The 18,225-nt window shown below is 37.7% G+C and overlaps 1 protein-coding gene across 1 annotated transcript in view; it reads left to right on the forward strand.

The window, feature by feature from the left end:
* The window catches only part of SDK1 (sidekick cell adhesion molecule 1), a gene marked incomplete at its 5' end in the record, with an annotated part of 391,349 nt that overhangs the window by 170,161 nt on the left and 202,963 nt on the right, over positions 1-18,225 (forward strand). The window contains one exon of the mRNA XM_084295713.1: positions 15,580-15,713. Within this exon, the coding sequence (XP_084151839.1) occupies positions 15,580-15,713 (134 nt within the window). The remainder of the gene's footprint in view (positions 1-15,579; positions 15,714-18,225) is intronic.

The following is an 18,225-nucleotide window of genomic DNA, read 5'->3' on the forward strand; positions in this document are numbered from 1 at the left end:
GTTTGGCTGCCAGTGTCTGGCTTAGTGTGTTCAGTCCTGCTGGCATCATTGAGGCAGAAAACTCTCACTGGTTTTCAGGTTCTTCATATCCTCTCTTCTGACCTGAAGGGTTACGAAACATGGGATGAAGAAATGTTACTTTTAGGAGCTCCTGCAGTCAGAGGTTTGCCTTGGGACTTGAAAGATGGGAGTCATCCAGCTGGAGAGCTGCAATCAGCCGCAGCAAAGAGCAAGCGGCGCTTGCGCAGAGCACCCATGGCTGAATTGCTCACAGAGATGTAAGAAAAGCCGTGGAGGCATCTGGGGGAATGTTGTCAAGCATGATTTAGTTTGTTTTAAAAAGTAAACCATGCAGTGAAAAGCTTAATTTAGTTCATACTAATTTTCCTTTTAACTCAATATCCTTCCAAGGCCTCAAACTATATCCTGAGGATCAGAAGTGTTAGATCCAGAGGGCTGAGCTAGCTCTCCAGCTAGCTAGCTAGAATGACAGAGCATTCCGAGATGCTGAGATATTAAAATGGAAATGAGTAATAATAAAAACCATGAGATCATGGTGCTTTTATAAATAAGCAATATTTCATCTTTATTACATAAATAACCCTCCCTCTTACTTGATGTCATACCTTAAATATTTTCTAATCAATAGGCCATCTGAGGTTGTATCTAGGCTATGTGGTAAGCCGTTGAATAATCTTGGAACTTTTAGCAGTTATCCTTGGGAAAGAATGCAGAATGTGAGTTTGGGAAGGGGAAAAAAAAAAAAAAAAAGAAAAAGGAAAAATGTGAAAGGAAATGTGATGCCTGCTTTCCAGAAGGGGAAAAAGAAAATTGGAAATGAAATGCCAGTCAGCTTACCTTTCATTCCTGGAAAAATACCATAAAAAGCAACCAAAGAAACTAATGCTATTCCCCTCAAACGAAAAAGAAAGGTCATTTAACAACGTGTATATATATACACATATATATATGCCAGAAATAGATTGTGTTGAACCCTTCTGTAGTTCGGTATCAAGATCTGTAGGTATGAGTAGAGCAACAGATGTCACATATCTTGATTTCAGCGAGGCTTTTGATACTACCTTGTAAGTCATAAGAAAGTCTGATCTGCTAGAAGTCATTAGGAAGGGGGTGGAAAACTGAAAAACTGCACTTTGAGAATAGTTACCAGCAGTTCTCTGCTAAAGTGAAATCATTTGTAGGACCTGCAGGATTCTCATCGCGATACACTGAACCAACCAGTTGTCTTGGAGGCTGTTTTTTCTGAGTTTGTGGTGATTTAAAGGTTAGTATTTGGAAAAAGACAAATTCTGAGCAAAACGCAACCCAAGCTGTTGACAAAAAGTTAAATAAGCTCTTTAAAAATGTCGGTCTTTTCTAGTATAAAAATCAGGTATATCTAGTTGTAATGCTTACCATTCAGATAAGGATGCAGTGCACAGAATGTAGTAAATCCTTTGCTAATATTTTCTGTAGTAAAGCCTCAATGTATGCTAGAAAAATCTAGTAATTTTTCACCTATATCTTTATACCACACTGAAAATGATATGCCTGGCCCCTGTTACACTACCTGGTATACCAAAATCTGTCTTCTTTATATGGTAGCTGGCTGCATGGTTTACAGAAAAATAGTTTAGCAGAAACTACGATGTTTTATGCTATGCTGGCACTTAGTGAGTCATACTTCTTGCTAGTCCTTATTGACAAAATATATCTTTTGCTTGTTACTACTGAAGAGTGTTCGTATTTATCTAAAGTTTTTTAAACTTCTTGGAGATCCAGTGCTAGTGTAACTGGAGGTAGCTGTTTAGCAGTAAGTCTTAAAGTATGAGAATAAAGAATTCTTGGTGACCATAATTGACCACTGGAAGGTTATGTTTTGCTTTCCTGAGGCTAAGGTGGTGGATTATTGTTTCAAACAGAACTGAAAATTGACCTTCATTGGCTGTAAACACCCATGGTTTCCAAAGCTTTGAGATTTGCATTTGCAGAAGACACTCAGAATGCTGTCCGTCTATTTCAACTGCAGATCCTTAGGACAAAAATTATGTGTAATTTCTTCTTAATGCATGAAAAATACCTGCATTTTAAGGACATTAAGTGCTCTGAGTAAGCATATAATTATTAAATATTCACAGTGTACAACGTTTAATGTGCACAACATTGAATATGTCAAAGAATAATGCCATAATTATAGCTCCTGTAACAATTATATTTATTGTGGCTTCCTTACTCTTTTTGTACCGGCTCCCACAGTTGGTATAAGCTTTTAAGCAGATGCCTCAGTTTTGCCCTTTGCAGCTTATAGGCAGACCACTGCTGCGTTGATTCTGCAGTCATTGTCAGCTATTCAACAATCTCATTTTTCTTTTACTGTTTTGGCAGAGATGAACTGCAAAGTTTTTAACCTTCCACTTTCCTGCTACTTATCTGGCTGTTGGAAGCAAAGCCTAAAGCTTATAGAGGAGGGCAGGCATATCATCAACAGTAGCACATTTTTCTTCTCCCTGGAGTTCTTGAAACAACTATTTAAAGAATGAAATGCAGTCGGTGTAAGGAATAAATAAAAAGACCAAAGGAAATTATAATTTGATTTTTAATTAATAGTAGCTTAGTTTCTGTAACTCAAACCTCCAAACAGAAACTTGTTTTGTAGGTATAGAATATACTATAGGTTTCTTGTTATGGGCACAGAATATATACAAAGATAAATTCAATGAATATCTCTATATATCCATTTTATAGATCTAGAATATATAGACAGGTCTACTCTCTACATATAGACTATATATCTGAGGATCAGAAGTATATGTGAGCTTGTATCCAGACATGAAAAAAATCATAAAAGCATGAATTTCAGTTCTGTATCTTTCTGCTCTGAGAAGGAAGCACTGGAATTTGTTATAAAGAGGTAAAGAGGTTATCCACAAGACTCAGTGTAATACTGTGCAAAGTAATGTAGCTACCAGAAAATAAATGGTGTCTGGTAGGATGTGGACATGTTTACAAACGTTTCCCCTAAAAGACTGAAACTTTTGCAGTATTGTTTGTTCTTCTTCTCCACCTCTTATTCTGTTTTGTTCTTACAAATCTTTTTTTAATCTGTGGGCTGATGTTAGCCCCACTGAGCAGAGGGTTTAAACAAGTTCCCCCAGGCTCTCTGTGAATCGGGTGCTAGGGAAGAAACGCCAGAGGTACCCCACTGGCAGGAAGGGTCCACTTGAGCTCAGCTCTGAGAGAGAGAGGTTGTAGGGTCAGGGAGAGATTCAGGGACACACAATGCAAGAGAAAAGGGCTTATTAGATGTGCTGCTCAGAACAGCAGGTTTGTCTTCTTAGTATCGGATGCTACTTTGCAATATGGGCTGTATTTGTGCTGCTGAAGCAGAGTGCAGTACAGCAGCTGTTGTTTCAACACTCACTGGTTGGCCTCTGCACCATTTTACCCCATGAGGTAATTTCAGTTTAATAACAAACATGTATAATTTTGCATTTGTTGGCACTACATGTATATGTTTGCAGAAAGTAATGCAAATGGAAATGTTAGGCATGTAGAATTACAATCGTGTTTCAGCAACTGTTTTGTGTCCTTTTTCTCTTTAAGTACATACTTGTTTGAAAGCAATCCCAAGGACCTCTCTTAGATCTATGTTAAATGGATGAAATATGGTGTAAACCAACACAGCATTGAAATTCAGAGCACTGGGGTTTGCTCATCCATCTTCACAGATCACCTTAGCATTACCCTTTACGTGTTGCTGAAGGCTCCTGTAAGTGGAATCACTGGTGCCTTGTCTCGGGGTTGGAATGTGCAGCACAGGCTGTGTCCTGGGCTGGCAGCGGGTGCAACAGAAACTGATGCTGTGGGTGAGAGAGCAGATTTTGGGGTGGCTTCAGGGTCTTTTTCCCCCCTGTGTCCAATGCTGTCAAGGTGAGGAGGTTCTTTAAGCTGACAGTCCCTCTGCTTCTTCAGGGCGAAGCCACTGAGGTGGTGCTGGTGGTGTTGGTGCTGCTTCTGCTCTTGCGGGTAACTAGGTTTCTTTTCTCAACAGTCCTCTGCAGTTGCCGTGCTGTAATAAAGACAGAGGGAAGAAGTGCATTATTTCCATTCCTTTTAGGTGGAGTTGTCTAAACTAAGAACACTGGTATTATTTGTGGAGCAGTATCATTAAGTCTTGAAACTTGATTCTGTGATTACAGAATCTCTGTCTTCATGTAGGCGCTGCTGGCTTATTTGTGGCACTGGGAAACTGAATTTGAAGTGCCTACTTCAAAAACTCAGCCTGTTGAATGAGCTGAAGGAGGAACTTCAGTAGATGGGGGCTGGCAGAGGGATCAGTCAAGAAGCAGCTCAGACACATCTCCTGAGATCTGTACCTACGTGTTTTACTGGGGATGTGTGCCCTTTCTTCTGCTCATTCTCATACACTTGCAGTCAATTAAAAAAGAGCCATGCCTTGACTTTTTTTTTTTTTTTTTTTTTTTTAATACCCCTAGTGGTCTCTCTAACTTTGCAGAGAGTATATTGAGCCAATGCGTAGACTCTAGATGTATTGAATAACTGAGAGCTCGAGTAGCCGTGTAATTGTTTTAGCTTTAAGAAGTGTTACAGTCCTGCTTCAGCTTCTATTCTCGGTTAAATATTAGCACTCTCACAATCTGTGTTTGCTGTCTGAAAACACAGGTTACTATGTAAACTTATCTCTGTCTTTTGTATAAAAGATCTTAACAACAAATGGGAATTTATCCGACTGAGTACTACAAACCTGCAAGAAACACTCCTTCACTATTAATATTAAGTTAATGAGGCTTGTTGGCAGTGTTAACTTTTCTGATTGTTTCACGTGATTTGGGAAGGGTGTAGAATAGCCAAATATGTTCTAGCTGTTAATTTTGTGTATAAAGAGTATAGAGATGAAAACGAGAAGTCTACTTAAGCATCCAGTGTATGTGCCTTGTTCTATATCTCCTATTTATTAGCTTTTTTTTTTTTCAGTATTTCATTTTGAAGTTTGTGCATCTTGCTCTCTGGCCTCATAAGATCCTTGTACGACATTCTTTTATGTCAAATTTTCATCTTGTGAAAATTAATCTGTTATCTTGTATTTCCTTTAACAAAGTAGTCTGCAGGGTTTATTTGTGAGCATTATTTCGATTTTCCATCTTCTGAATATCAGTAATGACAGCATTAAGAACGTGGAAGTTAGAAATGCAGGCACACGTCTAATTAAAAGCATTGGCTAATGGGGTTGCATTTTTCTTTCTCATTAGCATTCTGTTCATTCTGTTTTCTTTCTCTGTAGCCCACTACCCTCCCCACTCGGCTTGTAATAAAAAAGTTGGTTCTTGAGTGTAATGTTGGTTCTTGAGTGTGTTAATACACCTGGGAAAAACATGTACAGGAAGGAATTGATTTTTTTTCTCTATAACCTAGGTAAGATATAATGGAATGTTTCACTGTTTATCTTTACAAAAGTAATCAAAGGATCCTTTCAACTCCTATAAGGATTGTTTAAGAAGAAAATTAAGTAAATGTATTTATTTGCTTGTTTTCAACTGAAAAACAATCTTCTATTTTAAGTTTATACCCCTGCAGCCAAGTGATAAGGGCGTTTTAATGTTTTCCTACATCTATCTTTCGACTTTAATGTGTTGTAGGATTAGGGGATAGCTGATGCTGCTGTTACGAGAATGTGAGCAAGTAGAGATCCTCATTACAGAGTGAAGTGGATAAAAAGAGTCAGTAACTGAAGGTGATGGAACTGTTGTGCCTACTGTCCATTAACTCAGTAATAGCACCTCTTCTCCAGATGAGGGGATTCACAGGGAGCAGCGTTTTGCTGCGTTGCAGGAGCAAATCCCTAAAACCTCTGCAGCAGAAACGTCTGCAAGTAGGGAGATAAATATGTGAAGACAGATTGCAGTAAAGACTTTGGGGGCATCAGAGGTTTCCTGTTCTGGTCTAACTATTATGTAGAATTACTTACATCGGCAAGATGTTGAGCATTCTGTTCACGACGTAAGGCATATAAGCGAATCTGGTAATTCGCATGCGTGTTTTCCAGGATTTGCTAGTTCTTGTGCCATGTAACTCATAGCTGGGTATTTCTTCAGCACTGAAAATAAAAATGCTCTGCAAAGCATATTGTAGCCATAAAATCAAAGAAACAAAATTGCATCTACTGACAATTCTGGGTTTCATTTCCCTGCTCCATAGGCAGAGTGTTTATGGATCATCCAGAAAATGTAAACAAGGCAGTCTCTCGGATGCATACTCTGTATTGCTCTTCGTTAGAGGGAATGTGTGCTGCTTACAGCTTCAGTATCGGATGGAAGGGACTTGAAGTTCTTTCCTTCTACGTTACCTTTGGGACTATTTTTAAAGTAGAAGTTGCTGTCATTCTACCAGAGGATTGGCAAGATTTACTGCAGAGGCTTTGGCCTCTAACTTGCTTAAGGTTTACAACCAGAAGGCCTGAATATATGTTGCTGCCCCGCCACAAGGAAACTTGTGTCATTAGCCTCTGAAGTCAAATACACAGTAAGTCATATACCCGTGTATTGATTTCAGGTAATTTTAAAAATAAATGGATTTGATAGGTTACCTATCTTCCTGTTTTTGGTAACACCACCCAAGTTGAAAGCAAAAAAATCTATGTGGCCTGTTGCTCTTTGAGTCATGCATTATTTACATTTTAGTTGGCTACTGAAGTTTTCTTTATGGGTTTTAGAGTCGAGGGCAGTAACCTGGTTTCAAATACAAAATACAAATGGATCCCAAGAGGGAGTTATACTTCTGAGTGTCTGAAGGCTATCTTCCAGGATGCTTTATTTTAAAAGATGCTAATGCACTTACTGGGGTTTCATAGATTTTAACATATGCAGTGCTGTAGTATATTTAATAAGTCAGTAAAAATAGAAGGTTACAGAAAGCTTCTCTCTGCTCTTCTCACCCTTTTCTTTTCAGCGTACACACGTGCTGATGCTTGGGGAGAATGAGAAAGGGATGGTCAAAGGGTGAGGTTTAGTTGCCACTGTGTCTGTCCTCTCAGCCTCTTACATAAAGCTTCTCCTGACTTTGCTTTCCACTTTCTCGAGTTCTACAGCTTTGCTGTGACACATAGCTTCATGTATGTTAACCTCATTTATTAGAAAATTAAATTTTCTGATTTTTTTAGCTTGTGTTATTTTTTAAATTAGGAGTGTATAGCACAGACCTAATAATAGATAAAAAGCTATCGATAGAATAGGATTTTCCAGTTGTTTGTTCTGGTCTGTTTCCTACAGTATCGATAGGAAATCTTGTTGGATACAAGCCATGACATAAAAGCCACTGGGATGTTACGCTGTTCTGTTCTTTTTGTCTTTTAAGTTTCCAGTGTTTGGCTTCATGTGGATGTTCCACATATGGTTGAATGTACCCAACTTGGCTTTGCTTTTCTGTCATTGCATCGCCTTCTTACAGTAGATACAGGGAGTCATTGCTTTCCTGCAGATTTCTGCTGGAGTTGTATTTGTGGGAATGGTGGTATTGTTTTTATTAGTGTTTTCTTTGTTTTACTGTCACTAACCTGAAGTGCTTGGAAATGTTTGCATTAATGGCGTTAAAGTGTGTGATTATCTGACTTGAAATTTCCTCTGCTGTATTATTCTCAATAATAACCAGGATTTTATGGCATCTGTGGTAGATGCATCTGTTACTAAATGCAGCTGTTATTCAATACAGATTTGTAGGTTTAAATATGAGGGGATTCTGCTTAGGGATGTACTCTACAGTCCCATGGGTTACTAGAAGACTGGTGTTTGAAAGCGATGCTCACCTGCTTGGTCTGTATAATTCAGGAGATTTTCAAGCAGTTGCAAGACAGTAGGTGAGAAGTTTTGCCTAAAGTCATAACAAAATGCCATACAGCTAAAGTGAAAAGCAAGGGGAAAGTAAAGAGTATTAAGATTTAGCACTTGCATAATCCTTTACATCTTTTGAGTGCTAGAGGTATTAACTATTTAAGCTTATAGATAAATTTTTCAGCATAAAAAGAAAGAAATATATGTATTATCCTTTTTCTCTCTCAGCAGAACGTAGAGACCAAAAGGCTAAATAACTAACTCAAGGCTACGTATCACCAGCAGAATACTGGATATACATGGCTCCCAGGCCTCTGCTCAATTCACACCATGTAGCAATAATATATGTCTTAATGGTGTGTGAGTAGAAATAACTTCACAAGATCCCTATCTTGATATAGACAGCAAACCTCCAAGATATTGTGTAATAAAATTGTACAGTGAATTTGCAGCAATAACACACGTGCTAGTCTCAGCAAACTGCAGTTCTGTACATAGATAGCATGAGCTGTTGTATTGATCCAAGCCACTAAATCTTTAATTATCTTTCATAGTAAAACTTGGCTAAATAAATTGGTCTACTGCTGCCCAGTACCACTGCTCTTTGTACAGGTAGCAGCAGTAAAGGTTAATGCTTGAGTCACTTGCTACTTTTTACCATATCCATTCTCTTTTAACAAAGATTTGGTGCTGTTAAAAGGAGTGATAATGCATATAAATAGTGATGGACTACTCGGATGTTAATTCTGGAGAATTCCCTACTATTCCACAAAACAAGCATGCAGTAAGTTACAGCTGTACAAATTTTCCTTTCCAATGAAACTCTCCAATTTATTTCAACATACTTGTATATTGGACCACCTAACAGTTGAATGGCTAGTATTTTCCTGGCACTAGTTAAAAACAAACAAACAAAAAACCAACAAAGCCATTGGCTCCTGTGATCCTCTTCCACAATGTGTGTGGCTGTTTCATCATCGCTGTTAGGCAGCTGCCATTGGGTTCCGTGATTATAGCCAGACTTTTGTCAAAGCACCATGTACTCAGTATATTGGTTTTAAAAATCCTCATATGCATTTATGTAGCTTGAAATGTATGAATTGTATCGAATTGTAGTATGAGAAAATGGACCAAATGTATTGGAAAGTGTTCCCCGTTGACCCAAGATTTGAAATTTTATTTTCAGACTGTGTGGGTACTTAGTTGCTGTGAGGCAGTCTTTTGGGTCACTGAGACTAGGTATGTTTATACAGAAACAGCCATGTCAAATATTATTCTCAGCTAGTGAAAAAGATGATTTAAAATGAGACGGGTGTGGAATCAAGCACAGAATGGCAGAAATATGGCTGAGGGCAAATTCAGGAACATGAATAAGCAGAGGCTGGGAGCATCTAAGTAGGCAAAGTTATGGCATGTCTAAATTTATCTGTTAAATATGCTATTTAGAGGTTGAAGTTTTTGTTGTATAATCAATTACCTTTTCAGTGCATTGCCCTGTGACAGGGATGTGCCACTGCTAATTTGTTTTATCTTTAGTGCAGTTCACAGTCATGCCTCACATTTGTTTTTATTCAGTAGTATACCTGTCAGTGAAATAATGGTATGAAGATTATTATATCTTTGGCAGAAAACTTTAATACTTAACTACAAACTATGATACCACATACCATTATGCTGACATATTTTATCAGAAGTGAAGATGCAATTTAATAACCGAACTTTTCTTTCACAGAGAAGGAAAGGGAAAAAATCAGCATTTTAAAACAAACAAATACGCAACACCTTGAATAATCAGTTCAGGAGAAATGTCATAGAGCAGAGCAATATTCATGTCTGTTTGTAAATTGGGCTATAAAATCCCAAATGATTACAAATAGTCTTTGTGCTTGCTGTCAGTGAAGTCAGCCAGCTGTGTAGATCAACAACCTAAGATAATTTCTAACTGCAATGTTTTGTTAAAAAAAAAAATAAAAAATAAAAATCGTATTTAAGACTTTTCACCAGTTCTCTTTCCAGTGGTTGCTAGCTATGGCCATAGCAACAAATAGTGATGTCGCAAGTGGAGTTCAACATGTTGATTGTATGATAAACTGGAGAGAGGAGAGAATAGGTGCTCTACTTACACACCAGTACCTTGAATGCAGTAACAATTCGGGAAGACAAGAAGGCTGGAGGAAATTTGACTTTCTTTATTCCAAGTTTCTGGTTTTTGTTGTTGACTGAGATGTACATTTTATCTTGAAATTCTGGGTTTTACTTGTAGTTTGAGAACTGCTGGTGCAGTTCAGCCGTTGATCAGTGTGGCTGGGTAACAAAACCCCTCAGAGCTGCCATCTAGGCACACACAGGTACTTATATGGGCTGCACTGTCTTGTTGCTTAAAAATTAATATATTTTTTTAAAATGTCAAAGGAGTAGAGTTGTGTGATAATAATTAAGTTGTATTAAATAAGAACTAAAGCTGCTGAAAACCTGGGGGAAGAGAAGGAACATTTTAACATAAGCAGTGCGCTTATGAATATTACTGCTTGTTCTGGTTGTAATTGCTTGCTCCTGGATCGGTAGCATTGTCTCACTGCAAACATCTATTTCATGATCAGTTATGTAGTGATTATCTTGGGTTTTGTTTTGTTTTATCTCTAGACCAGTAATTGCTTGATATGGGCACGATTTTAAATAGATATTTCAGATAACTGATCTAAGAGCCCCTTCTGGGAGCCTCTATCTCAAAAGAATAGAAATAAGCTTTTCCAAGGGCAAACTGCTAAGAATTTTATAACAACACTCAATATTTGATGGCTCTGCTTAAATCTGAGATACTTTTTCCAGCAGCCCTGTACATAAATATTAAGACACTTGTGACAATTTTTGTGTTTTGTGGATTAAGGTTTCTTGAGTCATCTCCAGTATATCATGCCTTCTGGATGACTGTATGTTTTTTTATTATTTTTTGTTTGTTTTTGCAGAGGGTGGTTAATGTTTTTGTGTGGTGTTTATTTATTTATTTTTTATTTTGGTTGGTAGCCAAACCTAAGTGGAAGCCTCACTTTGCTAGAACCAGTAATGTTTCCTGAGTCTTCCAGTGTTTTTGTGGCAACCGGTTCTGAGGTTTACCTGTTTCATAAATCATGATGTTATGGGCTTGTGTTTAATTTGTGATATGCTGTCACTTCTAAAACCATTATACTGCCAAAGACAGACCCTGTAGACTTCTACTTGATACCATGTTCAGTCAGGCAGTGGATCACTGATCGTTGATGAAGTACGGTTTTCCGTCCACATCTGCTCCAGCTTTACATTTGCTTTACACAGGTGGGGTTTTGCATAAGGGGTTCATTAGCAAACATGGGGAATAATGTCAGTAACCCTATGAAACCAAGGTTTCAGTGGTACTCAGCCTGTGCCTGGAAATCCCAACTGGTTTTGTTGTTCTTCTTTAACCTTGGTTTGCTTTCATGACTAGAAATCCCAGTCCAGAATTGCTTGTTGTGCCATGGCACAGTTAAAGAAGCGATGCTATAAACTAGCATTGATTGTAAAATCAATGCATTAATTTGTGTAGCTGTACTTAATATTCAGCAGCTGAGTAAGTATAATTTTCTTTTATTTTTAGTTGATTTGCAATGAAATAACTGAAACCTGTGCACTGTTTTGTAAAATTGGCATCCGGTCACAGCTCCTCTTGCTTTGTTGCTATGGCCATGCTCTGTAGCAGATACACTAATATTTTGCCCTGTGATTACGTCTTGAAAAACAAGAACTGTTTGCATGCATTTAAATAACTTTGATTAATAATTTCCCGTCAGAATTGGAAGACACATGGGTGGTGAAATGCTCACTGCTAAGCCACGCATGCCCTACTCTGAGTTAGGATTTCACTGAACAGCTGTGTTATAACTACGGAGTGTCTGCCTCTTCCAACAGGAAAGAGCCGCGAGGACACCTGTCAGTAATGCCGGTGTTAGTGCTCTGAGGGCGACATGGGTCTCGTAAAAATACCTGGGAGAGAGGGATTGGATATTGGTACTTGCTGGAGGAAAAGAGGCTTTATGAAGGCCTTTTTACTAAAATATTGCACCCTTGTTCAGGAACAGATGGCTGCCTTCTAAGAGGAAGCCTAATCAGGTTACTCTGATTCTCGTTTTGTGATGTTTTTGTGATGTCGTGCTATCTACTTATTGTGTAATCTGGTACACTAATAACCGAGTTAATTTCTAACTTTAGACAATTATCCACTGGTAGAGTAGATTTTGCTATTTTCCATTAATAATTGGTTTTAATATGAAATCCACCAATTTGAGATACTGCAGGGTTCATTTCCAGTATTTTAATAAATGATTCAATTTTTAGAGCTGGAAAGCTTTAACAGCAAAAAAAATATGGTATTAAATGCCATGAAAATTTTCCAAAGTGTTATTATTTCCATTGGCCTGATTCACGTCGCACTGATATTAACATAAATTCCTTAAGCTTTAGATCAAACTTCAGAGATTATTTGCAGCAGATTATTTTTTTTAAAGTATTAGCTCAATTCAGAAGTCCACAGTTAAAAATTCCAGTGTGTGTCCAAGTGCTTAATTCTGGTTTCAGTAAATGGAAGTCATGAAAATCTCAGTAGGTGTCTGTTTACATCTTCAGATACTTAGAAGAGTTGGATATACATATATATGAAATTACGGATCTCCATCATTGCTGTTTTCCTGTCCTGTCAGATCATAGTCGTTGGTTAGGCACCGTGTCATAGACGTGGCTTGCAGTTTCGAAAGCACAACTTGTCTTCCCTTTCAGATCCATCTATTCTAGTCTGTGGGTGCTTCTGTGCTAAAGGGGTTGTAGAAATGCTTCTGAGGTATCATTGTAACTGCTTACCACTCAGACGTGTATGTTGTTTGCATATTGGCTGCTGTTCCCTACAGGCTTCCACTGAGCTCTGGAGATTTTCTAAAATATCTTCTATTAAAATACATGATTTAAAATGCTTCTTTCCTTATGCTTAAGGAACCCCAAGGGATCACTCTGTTTAGTTTATTTGCTGGTTGCTTCTGTCTTGAAAATGTTAAATTGAGTTAAGTTCGGTGTTGTTTTTTTTTGTTCGTTTGTTTTTTTAAAACCAATATTTGTTTTCCATAAATTCTGGGTATGAATTTCTGACAGGACCACTCCATCTGCTGCAGTTGTCTTCCTCAAATTTGCTAGTGAGCTGAGCAGCCGGCAATCAGATTTTCCTTCGAACATGAGTGTGGTGCTGTCATAATTTAAAAGTTACAACAGACAATGAAAACAAACAATGAACCCAGGGGAACATGTTAAGCCAATTTTAGGGCGCTCTGTGCAGCTGTTGTGCAAAATGTGGTTGCAACCCTGATAAGGGATGTGGCATGAATCTTCAGATGTTTAGAAACATTGGCATTAATGAGTCCTTAAAACGTGACTAATTGATTTTCCTGGTGCACACAGCTCTTACTTGATCTAAAGAAAATTCCCAGAGTCTGTGGCCTCTGAATGCTCATGTCTTACCCTATTCCTGTCTTTAGTAACCAAAGTTGAAACATTTGATTTTTCACAGAATTCTTAGTCATTAATAACTCATTTGGGGTTCTTTAATTTATCATTAATTTGACTGTGGAATTGATGACCCCAAAGAATTGCATTCAGTAGTTTCTTTATCCTCTCATTATTTTTTGCTATACAAATTAATATTAAACTTTTCACACTAATTTGAACACACAATATATTACGTTCAGCCCTTCTGCACTGAGCTTTTTCAGTTCAAATACACTTATGTGCATAAAATCTTCACATTTCACTTGCAAACATTATTTTGCTCACACATGCAGGTAGTATCAGTGTGCATCTCACCAGTATTCATGGATCAACTTTAATACTTTTGAGTTTTAAAACTGGCAGCTGGCCTCAAAGCAGTCTGAAATGTATTTCAGTATTTTCAAAGAATCTTTCTTATGCTGCATGCTTTAGAACTACTGTAGGAATGACTATAATCGCATAGTCTTTTAATATTCAATTATTAGCACTTCACTGGAATTTTATCTTTATTTGCTTTATCAAATGTCATATTAATTGCATTTTATATCCCCACTCTGTAAATCTATCAATCTTTGATTTTCTAAGTCAATTAAGCAATTACAGGTTCATTGAATAAAGAAAAAATCATGCCATCATATTTCTTACAGTTTCTATAGTAAAAGCTATCAATAAAGATAAATGCAAACAAAATCTTTAGCTGGTGTGCAGTGACTGAATTTAATGGACTTGTACCATCATCAGTGCTGGAAAATAGCTTTATGTATTTTGGGGATATTTTTGATTTATTGGTATCTACTGATAGCCTTATAGAAACTATGTTCTTTGTATCCATGTTAGAAAACTGAAGTGATAATAATAACCACAGCATTTGAACACATTTCAAATAGAGACTGTTATCTTCTCATTTCCAATGCAGCCGTCTACATTAAAACAAAAACTAGTATGCTACAGTAGGAGTGGGCTTCCCCCATTGCTTTAAAATGCTTTTTCAAAAGCAAAATAATTGTGAATTACTGATGTTAACAATACTTCGCCAAAACAGGAGGAAGACATGCAGGAAATTTCAATACTGATTGATTAATGTACAAAGAGTTTGACTTGGCATCTGACTCTTTATGGCCTATTGATATACGAACTTTTTCATCCTGTGTAACTTTATATCTTGTGTTTCAACCTCATCCTCAAGGATTTGCCTAATAGCACAGCTGAACTCAGTGGGGTTTCTCATCAAGTGATGTAAGTGCAGGTAGGAGTTTCGTGCTCCAAGACTTGCATTCAGATTACTGAAGTTGTGCCTGGCCCAGTCGACATTTGTGTCATCTCTTAGCTCCCCGGGCTTGCTGTGGAACTCTACATGTTCTTTTATCTGTTTTTCAGCTACCTGTGTCCTGCTCAATTCAGCCCTTAGAACTTTACATAATTTCTCTGGATTAAAACTTTATCTTGCATAGGCAAGGAAAAGATTATTCAATACATGTAAAATGCAAAGGCACCAACCCTACTGCAACGTAAATGAGTAATTCTGGCCTACGAGGGGATTTCTAGAGACATTTGATGTATAGCAGCACTAAGCAAGTGTAGACTTGGGTTATATAGTTACATTTACTGACTCCTCCGAGTCTACGCCGGTGCTAACCGCAGGGTTGTGTTTTCCCACCTGCTTTAGGTTAAATGAAAGCTCTTCCCTCCCTATGTACACACAGCTCATCTGAGGATATTGGTTGAACTAGGTGGTGTTATTCCCGGAGTGTCAGCCTTTTAATAGGCTAGCTTTCATGCCTTGGAAAGGTTTTCGGTCACCTTGACTTTGCAGTATGCTGATATTTGCTGGGACCATTAGCCCATAATGATGCAGTTGCACGGTGTCTTTGTTTTTATTCGTCACTTCATCTGGAACTTCTTAAAACCATTGAAACTGTTTTGATTTCATGTGTTATAGCTTTTTTATAGCTTTTTGCATGTTACCATAAACAAGTCACGTGATCTAAACAGAGAAAAAAACCTAAAAGCATCGAAGATCTTGTGTTACTTGTGAAGGTGTTTGAAGTTAGGCTGTTTTGGATTGCCTTACATCTTGCCTTAAATGCCCAATGAATATCATAGTATTCTGTTGAGTCTGAAGCACTGTACAATTTCTGCAGAGTGAATACTGTTCTTTGGTTTGAACACTATCTTTTACTTTCCTAAACAGAGCTATAACACTGGAGAATCAGCTGGTGATCCTTGCAACATCAGTGGCTGATGCGGGAGGCTACTACGTCCAGGCTGTCAATGAAAAGAACGGTGAGAACAAGACAAGTCCATTGATTCAGCTCAGCGTAGCAAGTGAGTATCCAAATATTAGAAAACATGCCGTGTTACTGAGGTTACAGAAGGTATTCCCAAAACTCTGCCCTAATAAAAACAGCCTTACTAACAAAGGATTGGATTCCTAAAGGAGTTTGACTTTTCCTGGTTAGTTCAGAGCACGCTGAACAGCTTGTGCAGCAAGAGGGACCTGGGGGAGTACAGGCCCTCGACAAATCAGCCTCAAAGCCTTTTGTCTGGTTGTTTGTTTTGTGCAAGGCAGGTACATGATGATATCCCTGGCTGTTTGTTGTGCTGTTGTGATCATAATTTCTTTTTAATACAGGGTTTGATAATGTATTGTTTTCCATTGTGCGTAAGTAAACAAGTCACTCTTCTGAGTGCAATTTTATTAATGAGTCTATTCCCAGTCTATGACATTATTTTTACCTGGAGTTATCACGGAGTCCCAGGGAACACACATTTCATTGTTATTACTTATTATTTTACTTTGCACAAATTGTATTAACACCTACCATTACAGAGACGTTCCATAAGTAGGTTTTACAGCAAAAGCAGCAGAGCAATGGGGTCAGAAAAATGGCTGCACACCGTATATTTACATGTATGATCAGTAAAATGTGCATATGTTAAATATTGTAAACTGTTTGGTAAATGTGTTTGCATAAAGAAATTTAAGCACGTAGAAAGGTTTGACTCCCTTTGAGGGCATTTGGTAGAGGTGTTTTTAATGTAACAGTGAGGTAGGGAGTATGTTAGCCTGAGTGAATGTGAAGGTTTCTATTTTTGATTATAGAGATAAGGAAGAGATGATTAAGTAAATTGTCTATGAGGCTGGCAGCATTACTGACAGGGTACTCTTTCAGTTTAAGCTTCTAGAAGATGCAGTGCTCTCAGATCTCTGCCAATCAGCATGATAAAATGCCCTTTTGATCTTGGAAATTAATAGGTTTGAGCCAGTCCACATGGCTAGCTTCCTCAGAAGAACAAAACTTGGGAGTCTCTTGGTTTGGGGGCAGGAAATGTAGCAAATTGCTGTTGATTATATGCTTTTATCAGAAGCTCATCAAAAACATTATGTACCTGTGAAACATTTAATTTCTAACAAAAAATGATTTTTTCTCCAGTAAAATTCCTCATCAGATTTGAGGGAAAGTTATTCTTCTGCAAACAATGGAAGCCTTGCTAGTGGGTTCAGGAGTACATTGTGTAGTGAGTCACGGAGGGCAGAGGCTGCCTGGTGGAACGCAGAGCAGGAGAGACAAACCTGTGTTTTCTTAGCTATGTTTATAGATTAAATGAACTCCTCATGCTTTTTGTACGTTTTTCTGAATTGGAAATAATATTGCAAATCCACTTGTGTGCATTCCATCTGTACTGTGGCATGTAGATGGTAAACATTGTTTCTAACAGTATAAAGAGGTTTGCTAACACTTCAGTAATTTGGTTTTTAAAGCAAACTTGTATTGTTTGTATTATGCAACCAATAATATACTTCTCACTTTAATTTCATATCTTAATTAATGCTAGAAATAGTCTGTGATCATGCATGCATAACAAGTTCTGTGCAAAGCAGAAGGTAATACCAGCATATGGAAAAGAAAATACTTAAATGCATGCGGACTTGATACCATGAATGCAAAGTCTATCTGGAATGCGAACAATAGGAATGAGGCAAGGTGGAAAGCCAAATATGGATTTGCTTGTTAGAATGAATATTAATCAATGAGGACTATTTAAAACCTCATAAAACCTCAGAGATAAATAAACATTTTAATAAATTGAGCCAGGATGAGTAACACTACATGAGTTGAAGAAAGACCCTGGCCATTAGGCATTGCAGTGTCTGTAAAGGAAATGAGATTAACATGGTGGTCGTGAACTTTGATCTGAGGAAGAAAAGAAATGTGTGATAGATTAGATACAAGTGAATAAACCCCTTCAGTCCAATAATAGGAAATAATCAGGCAAAAATAGGGTCCTGAATGATAGAGTATGCAGAGAATGGTTGCAGGAAAATGGTGTATTTTGGAAGAGTAATAAATAATTCCAGCAAGCAGTTGAAAACAAATTTGTAAAGGGACATACAGGACTGGAAGATACTACATTGAATTGTCACTGTCTGAATCCTATCAGATTTTAAGAGATGGCACATGTTATCTTCTGTTAGGACAGGTCTAAAATAATCAAGAATAATAACAAAGACAACCAGCTTCATTATTTCAAGTGTGAAGTGGAATATCCAATCTCTGTGTGACTATATTTATATATTAATTGAGTGCAACCTTGCTACATGACTCGGCACACATTGCCACTTTTATTGAGGGCAGACAGAAAAAAATACAGATAATTCCCAGGGTAGTCATCCACTGAGAACACACTGTTAGAGATGCACAGCTTGTTATTCCTTGAAGGACATCAGCATCGGACTTGCTCCAGCCTACAGAAAAAACACGTTTGCAAAATCAAACTCTGACAGCTGAGAAAGCAGTCCTGTTCTGGTCCCAAACATAAGACTGACACTAGGAGA

This window comes from Netta rufina (assembly GCF_964035555.1).
Source record: "Netta rufina genome assembly, chromosome: 15".
NCBI lineage: Eukaryota > Metazoa > Chordata > Aves > Anseriformes > Anatidae > Netta > Netta rufina.